This window comes from Oryctolagus cuniculus, chromosome 3 (assembly GCF_051225735.1).
Source record: "Oryctolagus cuniculus isolate XC-2025 breed Fujian yellow rabbit chromosome 3, ASM5122573v1, whole genome shotgun sequence".
Taxonomy (NCBI): Eukaryota; Metazoa; Chordata; class Mammalia; order Lagomorpha; family Leporidae; genus Oryctolagus; species Oryctolagus cuniculus.
The window spans coordinates 173,731,615-173,746,208 of NC_142869.1; the positions used below are offsets into that span (position 1 = coordinate 173,731,615).

Sequence of the window (14,594 nt, forward strand, 5' to 3'; positions counted from 1 at the left end):
ATTGCTAGAATTTCCAAGAATTATGAACCAATAAACTTCCTTTTTAGTTAAAGTGAATTTAACATAACGCCTTCATTTCCCACGAAGCACCTTGACTGCTAGACGTTAGATAAATTTGTTTCCTCTTTTTAAAAAAAAATATCTTTTTTAGAGAAATAAGTATACATTTCTCAAGGGATTATGTTATTTAAATGCTCTGATGACATTCAAAAGACAATCATCCTCAGGATTTCCTGGACAATCTGGAAAAACAAGATTGAGATATAGATCTGTCGATCTCTCTTTCCTCCCTCTGCTCCTCCCTCTGAGCCTCCTCTTTTAACTAAATATGCCTGAGACACCTTTTCAGAAAGACTCTCCCTCTGGTGATCAGAGCCACTCCTAGCAAGTTGAAAGCTCAGGCTCTGTCTTCAAGATGGACCTCAGTGCTACAAGTCACCGCATTCCTCTGGGTGATGGAAACAGCATTCCCATCATCGGACTCGGTACCTATTCAGAGCCTAAAACGGTAAGCTTGCTCTCTTCCCATTGTGTGTATATGTTTAGCAGTTGTCTAGAGCAAAATGTAATCTGTTTCTGCTTGAATCTTTTTGATTAACTTTTTGTAATAGTGGAAGCAGCCTCCAAGGAGTACTGTGCCTGAACATTGAGCCAAAGTTTAAACTAATCAGTTCAAGGTTACAACTAGTTTGGATATATGGGCGAATGGAATCTTTCCCTTCACTGAAATTCAGCTGAATACTGATGACTAGAATGACTTGAGGCACATGGCACTTGGATTTTACAGCTGTTGATGCTCATAAGAATAATGTCTTTCCTCAGTGCAGCTCTACAGGAAAGACTGATTCTCAGAATAAACAGTGGCATATGTGAAATGCTACTGAAATTTCAGCAATCATGTATGAATGAATTTTGTAAAGCTGAGTATGATTTAACCAGGCAGAGAAACAGAGCTGAGGCGCGACATCTTGGGAGGAAAGGTGAGTATAGACACAACAAAGATGTATGATATGTCCAGGGAAGGCCGAGCACATGGTGGTTGGCATGTGGAATTAATAGTGGAGGTGATGACAGCTGGATCTGAAAATGCAAGTCAAGCCTGGATTATCACTGACCTTGAATATCATGCTTAGGTGTTAGAACTTTGTTTTATAGAATGGAGAAATCATCTGTGTGGCAGGTATTTGACCTAGTAGTTAAGACACTAGTTAAGATGCTCGTGTCCCATATCAAAATAACTTAGTTTAATACTCATTTCTGGTTGCTGTCTCCACCTTCCTGCTAAAGCAGTTCCTGGGAGGTAACCATGCTGGCTCGCATAATTGAGTTCCTACCTCCCACAAGAAAGATCTAGATTGAGTTCCTGGCTCTTGATTCCAGTCTTAGCCTAGTCTTGACTGTTGTGGACAGTTAAACAGTAGATGGGAGCTCTCTCTCTCTCTAAAAAAACGAACATTTTTTTAAAAATTGAGGAGAGGAGAAACAGCATCACTGGATCTATGTTTCTAAAAGGTAACTGTGGTGACCACTTGAGAAATGGAAGTTAGGAGCAAAACTAAACCAGAGACATGATGATACATTGTATCACAATCCCACATTCCACCATAATTACCCACTTCCTTTGGGGCACAGCAAAGAAAATCACTTTCCCAACAATTACTAGTCTGTGCCCTTGACTGCTTCCTCTTCTTTCTTTGCTCATTGTCTTTGTATGATCTATTCATAATCTTGGTTTTTACTACGGACACGTACTCCTCAATGTGTATTTCCTGTTATGTTTGTTATATCTCCCTCATGCAGCCACAATAGAACCACCTGGGACTTATTTAATATACAGTTTCTTGGTCCTCCCCTCCAAACTAGTAAATATGGTTCTATAGGGTATAGTCTAAGAATCTGCATTTTAACAAGTTCCTTGCAGGGGAGGGGAATATAGGGAGCAGGCATTTGGTTCAACAGTTAAGAGGCTGCTTGGCATGCCCTTATCCCCTATTGGAGTGATGAGATTCAACTCCTGGTTCTCAATTGTAGCTTCTTGGTCATGTGTACCCTGGGAGTTAGTAAGTAATGGCTCAAGGAGTTGGGCCCTACCACCTACATGGAAGACCTAGACTGAGTTTTGACTCCTGGCTTTGGTCCGGTCTAGCACCACCAGTTATTTCAGGCATTTCTAGAGTGAACCAGATGGGAGATCAACCTAGCAACCTAGTGCTCACGCTCGCTCACTCTCTACCGCCCCCATCTTTCAAAATAAAATTAATTAGTTTAAAAAATAAAGTTCCTCAGGTACATCGTATGTACAGGCAGTTTTTCACTCTGCTTTCTTCAGGCAATTCTAACTCAACACAACAAAACTACACTGACCATCCTCCCTTCTCAAACCTCCTAGCAAATAACACTGCCACTAGCAATGACAGAAACCAAAAATCTGATTATGCCTTCACCCTGCCTGCTTCCTCATATCTCTCCTTCCTTTTCACACAGCTTTCAAATGATTGCTAAAACTTTGTTGACTTTTTTTCTCAAATACTTCCAATTCACACCCTACTGTGTATACACATTGTCACGTGTACATTCTTATCTTGGGTTATTCTTCCAGTTTTGTTTCTTTCCAATTAGTTATCTTATCCAGGCTGGGACTTATCAGAATCATTCTCAGACCTGAAGATAATTGTGTCATGGCCACACTTAATGCATTTCAATATCCCCCTATTATTTATGGAGTGATGGCCACTCTCCTTGGCTGTACACAGAGCTTTTATGGTTTAGCTAAGACTTGTCAGTCCAGATACATCAACCACCACTCTCCCACCTTTTCCTATTTATAAAAACATTACTTAAATCCCTTGAATAACTTCCATTTCTTTGAACTTTCTGCCTTCTACCTACAACACTCCTTTTCCTCATGTGCTCATTTTGTAATTTCTACTAAACCTTCAAGATTCAGTTCAAGGAATACATTCTCTGAGCAACCATCTCCTAGCTGCCACACCTTGACTGTCCTACATGGTCACATAGGACTTTGGGCTAGATTCTGTGTAGCACTTATCACATTGCATTGGAATCATTAATTCCCTATACTCTTCCTCACCAGCCTGCAAAATTCACCAAGAAAGGGACCATGTTTTGTTCAGCTTTATATTCCCAGGATAGGTCTAGTATGTAATGGCTATTCAACTAATTCTTGTCAAACTAATGAATGAGTTTGTAAGAGGGTAAGTGTGTGTGTATATCAGAGTATCGAAATGTAAATGGATATGATATAATAGTTAAAATTTATGAGTCCTTAACATGAGCCAGAAACTCTTTTAAGAGTATGTGGTCTTTTTTTAAGGATTATTTATCTATACAAAAGTCAGAGTTACAGAAAGAGGAGAAACAGAAAGGGAGATCATCCATCTGCTGGTTCACTTTCCAAATGGTCGCAATGGCCAGAGCTGGGCCAGGCAAAGCCAGGAGCCAGGAGCTTCATCTGTGTCGCCCACATGATTTCCAGGTACCCAAGCACTTGAGCCATCTTCCACTGCTTTCCCAGGCCATTAGCAGGGAGTTGGATTGGAAGTGGAGCAGCTGGGACATGAACTAGTGCCCATGTGTGATGCTGGCATCTCAGGTAGTGGCTGAACTTGCTGGGTCACAACGCCAGCCCCTTAAATGTTTTATATGACATTCATTCTTTTTTTTTTCTTTCTCTTCTTTTATTTTTTTTTATTATTATTTTTTTCATTGTGTAATGTAATATTTTTTTTTTATCTTTTATTTAATGAATATAAATTTCCAAAGTACGACTCATGGGTTACAATGGCTTTCCCCCCCATACCGTCCCTCCCACCCACAACCCTCCCCTTTCCCACTCCCTCTCCCCTTCCATTCACATCAAGATTCATTTTCGATTATCTTAATATACAGAAGATCAGCTTAGTATACCTTAAGTAAGGATTTCAACAGTTTGTTCCCACACAGAAACATAAAGTGAAAAATAATAGATGATTTTTTTTAAATGATGATGAAATCAGATCAGACCTATTGTCATGTTTAATCCCAGTGAGAGTCAAGTTGGGAATTAATAATTTCTTTTTTTTTTTTTACAGAAGATCAGTTTAGTGTACATTAAGTAAAGATTTCAATCGTTTGCACCCCCATAGAAACACAAAGTGAAATATACTGTTTGAGTACTCGTTATAGCATTAAGCCTCAGTGTACAGCACATTAAGGACAGAGATCCTACATGAGGAGTAAGTGCACAGTGACTCCTGTTGTTGACTTTACAAATTGACACTCCTGTTTATGGCATCAGTAATCTCCCTATGCACCAGTCATGAGTTTCCAAGGCTATGGAAGCCCCTTGAGTTCTCCAACTCTTATCTTGTTTAGACACGGTCATAGTCAAAGTGGAGGTTCTCTCCTCCCTTCAGAGAAAGGCACCTCCCTCTTTGAAGACCTGTTCTTTCCACTGGGATCTCACTCACAGAGATCTTTTTGCCAGAGTGTCTTGGCTTTCCATGCCTGAAATACTCTCATGGGCTTTTCAGCCAGATCCGAGTGCCTTTAGGGCTGATTCTGAGGCCAGAGTGCTATTTAGGACATCCGTCATTCTATGAGTCTGCTGAGTATCTCACTTCCCATGTTGGATCACTCTCCCCTTTATTTATTCTATCGGTTAGTGTTAGCAGATACTAGACTTGTTTATGTGCTCCCTTTGACTCTTAGTATGACATTCATTCTTAATATAATCATCCTAACATAAACTACATAGCCAGTTGATAGATAAGGAAACTGATAAACAGAGAGAGTTAAGTTGCCCCAAGATTATATTGCTAAAGGACAGATCTGAGATTCAAATCCACATGGTTTGAGTCTAGACTCTATGCTCTGAATTTCATACTCTATTGCCATTGACACACACACACACACATACACACATAAAATTCTGTAGGGTTCAAGGTGCTGTCTCTACCAAAAAATATTAAGTGCGTACTGTGTGCCTAGTAATATTAAATCCTTGGACTGGAAATATTCATAGTGATCACATGCCATTCCCACAAAAAGTTGTAATTGACTTCAGAAGAGGAGGCACACTGCATAGAGAATTTGGCCTAAGAATGGAGATCACACATATGCCAACCACATTTGTAATCAGAAATATTACCAATTGACGTGTGATCTATTTGATTAACCAGTGTGTTCCACAAGATCAAAAACTCCGATGTTAAGAACATATAACAATTTTTTGGAAGATCTGAGGTAAAGAAAGTTGTAGAGCTGGGGTTATGGAGGGAGATGAGGAGTGGGGAGAACAGAGTATCTCAGAAAGAACAAACTCACATTTTTCTGCTCTGAGTCATACAACTGATCAACACTTGAGTCACCACCCCAGTAAGATGAGACAGAAACTTACACTCTCTCTGCCCAGTTTGATCACCCCAAAATAAAATCTCTGGATTAGCTATAATTTCAGAATCAGTCTTAGTCCTAGAGTAGCACTCAGATGCCAAAATTTGATGTTCTCCACATGTGACTGACAGTCTTTTCAAATCCATTAATTCCATAAGCAATAGATGGTGAATGCCATTAACTGGGATTTAGTCACATTCTGTGTGCAGAGTTAAATCTGTCAGTGTTTGTCCTGGGAGCCTGTTCAGTTTTTGTTGTTTTTTTTTTTTGTTTGTTTGTTTGTTTGTTTTTTGACAGATAGAGTTAGACAGCGAGAGAGAGACAGAGAGAAAGGTCTTCCTTCCATTGGTTTACCCCCTAAATGGCCGCCACAGCCAGAGCTACGCCAATCCGAAGCCAGAAACCAGGAGCTTCTTCCTGGTCTCCCACGTGGGTGCAGGTACCCAAGCACCTGGGCCATCCTCCACTGCCTTCCCGGGCCACAGCAGAGAGCTGGACTGGAAGAGGAGCAACCGGGACTAGAACCTGGCGCCCATATGGGATGCCGGCGCCTCAGGCAGAGGATTAACCAAGTGAGCCACAGCGCTGGCCCAACCTGATCAGTTTTAATAAGGAAGTTAGAGGATGCCTGGGTAAGATACAGGAAGGTGTGCAGGGGAATGCAGGGATAGGAGCTGAGTGGGGAAGACTGTCTATATAGAGCATGTTGGGTTGAAACTGAGAAAGCAGATTGGAAGAACATTATGTGGCACTGTGGGAAACTGAGAAGCCCAGCTTCCCCTGTCTTAATACCAATTTCTTTTCCTCTAGATATGTCCAGCTTCACGCCTGAACTCAAAATTTTTTTATGTAGGCCGGCGCCGCGGCTCACTAGGCTAATCCTCCGCCTAGCGGCGCCAGCACACCGGGTTCTAGTCCCGGTTGGGGCGCCGGATTCTGTCCCGGTTGCCCCTCTTCCAGGCCAGCCCTCTGCTGTGGCCAGGGAGTGCAGTGGAGGATGGCCCAGGTGCTTGGGCCCTGCACCCCATGGGAGACCAGGAAAAGCACCTGGCTCCTGGCTCCTGCCATCGGATCAGCGCGGTGCGCCGGCTGCAGCGCGCCGGCCGCGGCGGCCATTGGAGGGTGAACCAACGGCAAAAGGAAGACCTTTCTCTCTGTCTCTCTCTCTCACTGTCTACTCTGCCTGTCAAAAAAAAAATTTTTTATGTAACCAACATTTAGCAGCACAAAACACTCTGTGCATGACCTAACCACATTAATAACATCTATAACCTAATTACACAAATTTGTCCCATGGGACAAATGGGAGGTGGGCTCAGGTCCTTTCTTCAGAATGTGTCATCCTTTAGAGCAGGGTAGGAAGCCTTTTTACTGCCAAGAACCACTTTGATATTTATTTATAATACCAATGGCAGGTCATACAGAATTATGAACTTAAAAATTTGCCTGGTATAGATTAATTGAATTTGAACTCCTGACTGTGGTTGCTTGACAGGGCCATACCAAATGATTTATCTGACCTTATATGGCCCTCAGGCCAGATATTCTTCACCCCTGCTTAAACCTTTCTTCCTTTATTCCCAGTGCCTATCTAATTTCCTCTCTTCCTATCAACCCAGGGGACCCTATTTCATCTGGGAAAGGTAGAGCCTTGTGCTCACATCGAGTATCTTTGTCAGACCTGTACTTAAACTAGGAATGTGTTGAAGGCATCCCACAAACTCTCCCTGGACTGGACAGGGAGCATAAATAAGTGTTCTGGTGACCTAAGTCTATTTCTCAGATTTTCTTCCGCTTTCCCATTTAAAAAATATTTATTTGCAATATTTTATTCAAATATTTTATTTGAAAGGCAGAGTTAGATAGTGAGAGGGAGAGAAGGCGGGGACAGAGAGAATGAGGGAAAGAGAGAGAGAAAGAGCTCTTCCATCTGCTGGTTTACTCCCAAAATGGCCACAACAGCAGAGGCGGGGCAAGACCAAAGCCAGGAGCTTCACCTGTCTCCCAAAAGGGTACAGGGGCCCAAGGACTTGGGCTCTGCTGCTTTTCTCAGGAGCATTAGCAGGGAGCTGGATCAGAAGTAGAGCACTCAGGACGCAAACGGGCACCCATATGGGATGCTGGTGTTGCTGGAGGTGGTGTCACCCACTATACCAGTGTTGGCCCCAGCTTTCTCATTTTGAGAGTAGGCATGAGAGCAAGAAATGTTTTTATTTTTCTTTTTTGAATTTTTTAATGATTCATTTATTGATGTTGAAAGTCAGAGTTGCAGAGAGAGGGAGAAACAGAGAGGGAGCGAGATCTTCCATCTGCTGGTTCACTCCCCAGATAGCCACAACAGCCAGTGCTGGGCCAGGCTGCAGCCAGGCGCCTGGAACTTCATATAGGTCTCCTACATGGGTAGTGGGGACCCAAGAACTTGGACTATCGTTCTGCTGTTTTTCCCAGGCCATTATCAGTAGCTGGATTAGAAGTAGAGCAGCTAAGGCTCAAAATGATACCCATAGGGGATGTTGGCATCACAGGCAGTGGCTGTACCTGCTATGCCCCAAAACCAGCCCCTATTTTTTCTTTACTACAAGCAAAGCACCAGCACACCCTCAGTAGACTTGTTGAGGACACAATAAGTAGATCTCCAGAGATCATGTACTCCGTTCTACTGCAGCCAGTTGTCAGGCATAAACAGTACTCCAGTTGTTCCCTGGTTTGCTAAATTTTTTGAAATTTTATTTAAGCTATACAAGTTTCATGTATTGCATATATATGGATTTAGGAACATAGTGATACTTCCCCTCTTACCTCCCTCCTGGCCACACTACAAAACTACTTTCTACTCACTCTCACATTCCCAATCTTAATTTTTACAAAGATCTATTTTCAGTATACTTAATGATTGTATAGTTAACCCTACACTAATAAAAGACTTCAACAAATAGTATGAAGAAAAAAAAAAACAAATACTGTACCTCAATAAGATAAGGGCTGTAAGAAATCATTGAATCTCAAAATGTCTATTTCACTCCAATACATTACATTTCAGGTACTCTATCAGTTACCTGAGATCAGGAAAAACATATGATGTCTGTCTTTTGGGGACTGGCTTATTTCACTAAGAATAATGGTTTCTTGTTGCATCCATCTTGTTGCAAAAAACAGCATTCCTTTTTTTTTTCTTAACAGCTGAGTAGTACTCTGTAGTGTATTCATAATGTACGTTCTTTATCCAGTAAACAGTTGATGGAAATCTGCATTGATTCCATATTTCAGCTATTGTGAATTGTACTTTAGTAAACATGGAGGGTACAGATAACTTTCCTACACTGATTTCTTTTGGTTTGGGTAACTTCCCAGGAGTGGGATTGCTGGATCATATGGTAGGTCTATATTCAGATTTCTGGGGTGTATCCATACTGTCTTCCACAGTGGTTGCACCAGTTTACATTCCCACCAGCAGTGGATTAGGGTACCCTTTTCCCCACATCTTCACCAGCATTTGTTGTTAATTGATTTATGTGTGAGAGCAGTTCTAATTGGTGTGACCTCATTGTGGTTTCAATTTGCATTTTCCTTATGGCTTGTGATCTTGAGCATTTTTTCAAGTGTCTGATGGCCATTTGAATTTCCCCTCTTGAAAAAATGTCTGTTCAAGTCCTTTGCCCATTTCTTAACTGGATTGTTTATTCTGTTGTTGAATTTCTTGAGCTCTTTATAGATTCTGGATGTCAACCCTTTATCAGCTGTGTAGTTCACAAGTATTTTCTGCTATTCTGTCCATTGCCTCTTCACTTTGCTGAATGTTTCTTTTGCAGTGTAGAAACTTCTCAGCCTGATATAACCCCATTTGTCAATTTTGGCTTTGACTGCCTGTGGTTCTGGGATTTTTTTTTTTTTTTTGACAGGCAGAGTGGACAGTGAGAGAAAGAGAGAGACAGAGAGAAAGGTCTTCCTTTGCCGTTGGTTCACCCTCCAATGGCCGCTGCGGCCGGCGCACCGCGCTGATCCGATGGCAGGAGCCAGGTACTTATCCTGGTCTCCCATGGGGTGCAGGGCCCAAGGACTTGGGCCATCCTCCTCTGCACTCCCTGGCCACAGCAGAGAGCTGGCCTGGAAGAGGGGCAACCAGGACAGAATCCGGTGCTCCGACCGGGACTAGAACCCGGTGTGCCAGGGCCGCAAGGCGGAGGATTAGCCTAGTGAACTGCGGCGCCGGCCTAGTTCTGGGATCTTTTCTAAGAAGTCTTTGCCTGTGCCACTGTCTTGCAGAGTTTCTTCAATGTTCTCTAGTAATTAGAGGGTATCGGGTTTTAGATTTAGGTCTTTGATCCATTTTGAGTGGATTATTGTGTAAGGTGTAAGTATGGGTCTAGTTTCATACTTCTGCATGTGGAGATCCAGTTTTCCTAGCACCATTTGTTGAAGAGACTATCCTTGACCCAGGATTGATTTTAGCTCCTTCATCAAACATAGTTTCTTGTATATGAATGGGTTGATTTCTAGAGTTTCTATTCCTTTCCATTGGTCTACAAGTCTGTTTTTGTGCCAGTATCAGGCTGTTTTAATTATAACTGTCAGGTAGTATGTCTTGAAATCAGGTATTGTGATGATGCCTCTCGCTTTGTTTTTGTTGTATAAGATTGCTTTAGCTATTCAGGGTGTCTTGTGTTTATATGTGGATTTTAGACTAATTTTTCTAGATCTGTGAAGAATGTCATTGGTATTTGGGGAGGGATCACATTGAATCTGTAAATTGCTTTTGGTAGTGTGGACATTTTGATAATGTTGATTCTTCCAAAACATGAACATGGAAGATTTTTTTCATTTTTAAATGTCTTCTTGAATCGAGTGCTGTGGCATAGTGGGTAAAGCTGCTGCCTGCAGTGCCGGCATCCCATATGGGTGCTGGTTTGAGTCCTGACTTCTCTGCTTCTACTCCAACTCTCTGCAATGGCCTGGGAAAGCAGTAGAAGATGACCCAAGTCCTTGGGCCCCTGCACCCATAAAGGAGACCTGGAAAAGGTCCTGGCTCTTGGCTTCAGATTGGTGCAGCTGTGGCCATCATGGCCATCTGGGGAGTGAACCAGCAGATAGACTTCTCTCTCTGACTCTGCATCTCTCTGTCTGTAACACTGCCTCTCAAATAAACAAATCTTTAAAAAAGAAAAATAAAAAAGTCTTCTATTTTTTTTTTGTTTTGTCATTTTCATCATAGAGATCTTTTACATTGTTGGTTAAATCTATTCCAAGGTATTTAAGTCTTTTTGGAACTATTGTGAATGGGACTGATCTTAAAAGTTCTTTGTCAGTGGAGGATGACCCAAGTCCATGGGCCCTACACCCTCACGGGATACCAGGGGAAGCACTTGGCTCCCAGCATTGGATCAGCGCGGTGCGCCGGCTGCAGCAGCCATGGTGGGGTGAACCAACGAAAAGGAAGACCTTTCTCTTTGTCTCCCTCTCTCACTGTCCACTCTGCCTGTCAAAAAAATTTAAAAAAAAGTTCTTTGTCAGCCATGGCATTCTCTATATATACAAAGGCTATTGATTTTTCCGTGATGATTTTATATCCTGCCACTTTACCAAACTCTTTCATGCATTACAATAGTCTTTCAGTGGAGTCTTTTGGATCCCCTATACATAGAATCATGTCATCTGCAAATAGGGATAGTTTGATATCCTCCTTTCTAATTTTCATACCTTTTATTTCATTTTCTTGCCTAATAGCCCTGGCTAAAACTTCCAGGACTGTATTAAATAGCAATGGGAGGGCGCTGGTTCTGTGGCATAGCAGGTAAAGTCACTGCCTGCAGCACCAGCAAACCATATGACCTCCAGTTCAAGTCTCAGCTGCTCCACTTCTTTTTTTTTAAACTTTTATTTAGTAAATATAAATTTCCAAAGTACAGTTTATGGATTACAATGGCTTCTCCCCCCACAGAAACACAAAGTGTAAAATACTGTTTCAGTACTAGCTATAGCATTACTTCACATTGGACAACACAAAAAGGACAGAACCCATATGAGGATTAAGTACACAGTGACTCCTGTTGTTGACTTAACAATTTGACACTCTTGTTTATGGCGTCAGTAATCTCCCTTGGCTCTAGTCATGAGTTTCCAAGGCTATGGAAGCCTCTTGAGTTCGCTGACTTAGATCTTATTTAGACAAGGTCATAGTCAAAGTGAAAGTTCTCTCCTCCCTTCAGAGAAAGGTACCTCCTTCTTTGATGGCCCTGTTCTTTCCACTGGGATCTCACTCGCAGAGATCTTTCCTTTAGGTGGTTTTTTTTTTCCCCCAGAGTGTCTTGGCTTTCCATGCCTAAAATACTCTCATGGGCTCTTCAGCCATATCTGAATGCCTTAAGGGCTGATTCTGAGGCCAGAGTGCTATTTAGGACATCTGCCATTCTATAAGTCTGCTGTGTATCCCACTTCCCATGTTGGATCGTTCTCTTCCTTTTTGATTCTATCAGTTAGTATTAGCAGACACTAGTCTCGTTTGTGTGATCCGTTTGACTCTAACACGTATCACTGTGATCAATTGTGAACTGAAATTGATCACTTGGACTAGTGAGATGGTATTGGTACATGCCACCTTGATGGGATTGTATTTGGAATTCCCTGGCAAGTTTCTAACTCCACCATTTGGGGCAAGCCCGATTGAGCATGTCCTAAATTATACATCTCCTCCCTCTCTTATTCCCACTCTTATATTTAACAAGGATCACTTTTCAGTTAAAATTTCAACACCTAAGAATAATTGTGTGTTAATTACAGAGTTAAACCAATAGTACTAGAACAAAAAAAAATACTAAAAGGGATAAAGTATTACATTATATATCAACAGTCAGGACAAGGGCTGATCAAGTCACTGTTTCTCATAGTGTCCATTTCACTTCAACAGGTTTCCCCTTTGGTGCTCAGTTAGTTGTCGCTGATCAGGGAGAGCATATGATAGTTGTCCCTTTGGGACTGGCTTAATTCACTCAGCATGTTTTCCAGATTCCTCCATTTTGTTGCAAATGACCAGATTTCATTGTTTTTGACTGCTGTATAGTATTCTATAGAGTACATGTCCCATAATTCCTTTATCCAGTCTACTGTTGATGGGCATTTGGGTTGGTTCCAGGTCTTAACTATTGTGAATTGAGCTGCAATAAACATTAATGTGCAGAGAGCTTTTTTTTTTTTTTTTCCTGCTCCACTTCTAATCTAGCTCCCTGCTGTGGCCTAGGAAAGCAGTGAAAGACGGCCCAAGTGCTTGGGCCCCTGCATCCTGGGTCTCCCTGCATGGGAGACCCAGAAGAAGCTCCTAGCTCCTGGGAAGTGAACCAGCAAATGAAAGACTCTCTCTCTCCCTCCCTCCCTCCCTCCTCACCCCTCCTCTTCTCTCTCTCTCTCTCTTTCTCTCTCTCTCTCTCTCTCTCTCTCTCTCCCTCTCTGCCTCTCTGCCTCTGCCTCTACCTCTCTGTAACTCTGCCTTTCAAATAAAATAAATAAATCTTTAAAAAAAAAGCAGTGGGGAGAGTGAGCGTCCTTTCTGGATGCGGATCTTAGGGGGATGCTTCCAGCTTTTCCCTATTCAATAGGATGCTGGGCATAGGTTTGTCATAAATTGCCTTGATTGTGTTGTGGAATGTTGAGGAATGTTCCTAGCCTTCTCCCAGCCAGGTTCAAAGTCAATGGGGACTGCAGATTGTTCCCTCCACTCTGGATCACATGTGTACACAAGAGCCTCTGGCCAAATGCTGCTCTCTCTGCCTGCCACGCCATCAGTACTGCTGAGAAGATGTCATCCTATTTCAGCTAGTTGCTGTGTACATACACAAAATCTTTTGCAGCACCCACCCAAGCCCAAAATGTCTCCCACTCTCTCAGCCAGGCAGTGGGCACTGTGTGGAAATTGGGGTAAAATAATGATGTCCCCTCAACTTCCACTGGGTCGATGGGCAACTGCTAGCAACCACTAGCCCCCAGGGCTCCAGTCTGGACTCATGCCGTGCTCTGGCTATTTCACCATGGGCTGCTGCAGACCCACCTCACCTCCATCTCCACGCTGGTACCTGCTCGGCCCTTGGCTGCTGCAGCTGTCCACTGTGTTCATGTTCATGCTGCATGTCACACCCTCCATTCTCTTCCTCTTGTAGGAATTCCAGTGTGGTAGTCTCTCCAATTCTCCTCTTTAGAGTGCACTTACCATACCCTTTTCTCTAGTATTTATCCCTAGCCTAGCACAGTATGTTGTTCCCTAATCTGCTATCTTGGAATCTCCCTCTACTAAAATTTTTCAGGGAAGGCTGAAATTATAAACACGTAAGCAGTGGCATCTCATTCAGGTTTTTGTAAAAGTTGAGATGGCCTGTTATTTTAAGGGCCAAAGAACAAAAGAACAAATTCAATTGGTGTTTGTTTGTTTTTACTTCTAGAATAGAATGTGTCCTGGATTCTTGTTAGTACCTGTGACCCCTTCCTAGTCACACCCCTGCCATGGAAGCCTTGGCTTTTGGAAATCAGATACCAAGGACTGACTTCTGGGGTGTGCTGGGCAAATCCCCTCCAGAGGAAATACATGTTGTACATCAAGCTGCAAGGATGCTTTGGTGCTGGGGGTAGAGATAACAAAAAAAATTACAAGGAGGAAAGTATAAGTTCTTGTTACAAAATTTTTAACCTGCCAAACTTAAAAAGAACTAAAATGAGAACAGATGGCAGATAGAATAGATAGAATAAGTGAAAGAGCATCTGTAATAAATGAGAAAAATATGAGTACTGGAACTGTTTCCAAACACCACCTCAGACTGGTTGTAGGCTTTGGTGTAGAACATGCAAGCTGTGTCTGCTAACCCAACGTGGAGAAAGCCAATCACTGACCTTGAGATGGTGGAATAAAGTAGATATCTATTGCATAGTGAAGATCAAGGAACCAGTCAGTTATTGCTTAATTTCCAGGCTCCCTGAGGAGTTGGGAGTGAAGATTTTCATAGATTGAAATTGGGACTGAGAGGTGTATGATCAACTTGTATCTAACTTCCTGGTTGGTCAGTGGAACTTGTGACCTTCCATTTATTGGTCAGTGTTGCTGTACTCTTTAAGGAATTTATGGTGGCCACATGGGCACAAGTGGCCTGGGGTTTACATCAAAGCAGCAGTTACATTCTGCCCAGACCTGCAATTCACAAAAACCAAATCACCCCAGGACAACA

General features: G+C 42.4%; 1 protein-coding gene across 1 annotated transcript in view; it reads left to right on the top strand.

Moving 5' to 3' along the window:
• The first annotated feature begins 302 nt into the window (after positions 1–302).
• The window catches only part of LOC100343388 (aldo-keto reductase family 1 member D1), a 65,913-nt gene continuing 51,621 nt past the window's right edge, over positions 303–14,594 (top strand). Inside the window, exon 1 of the mRNA XM_051849851.3 lies at positions 303–508. Within this exon, the coding sequence (XP_051705811.1) occupies positions 416–508 (93 nt within the window). The 5' untranslated portion in view covers positions 303–415. The remainder of the gene's footprint in view (positions 509–14,594) is intronic.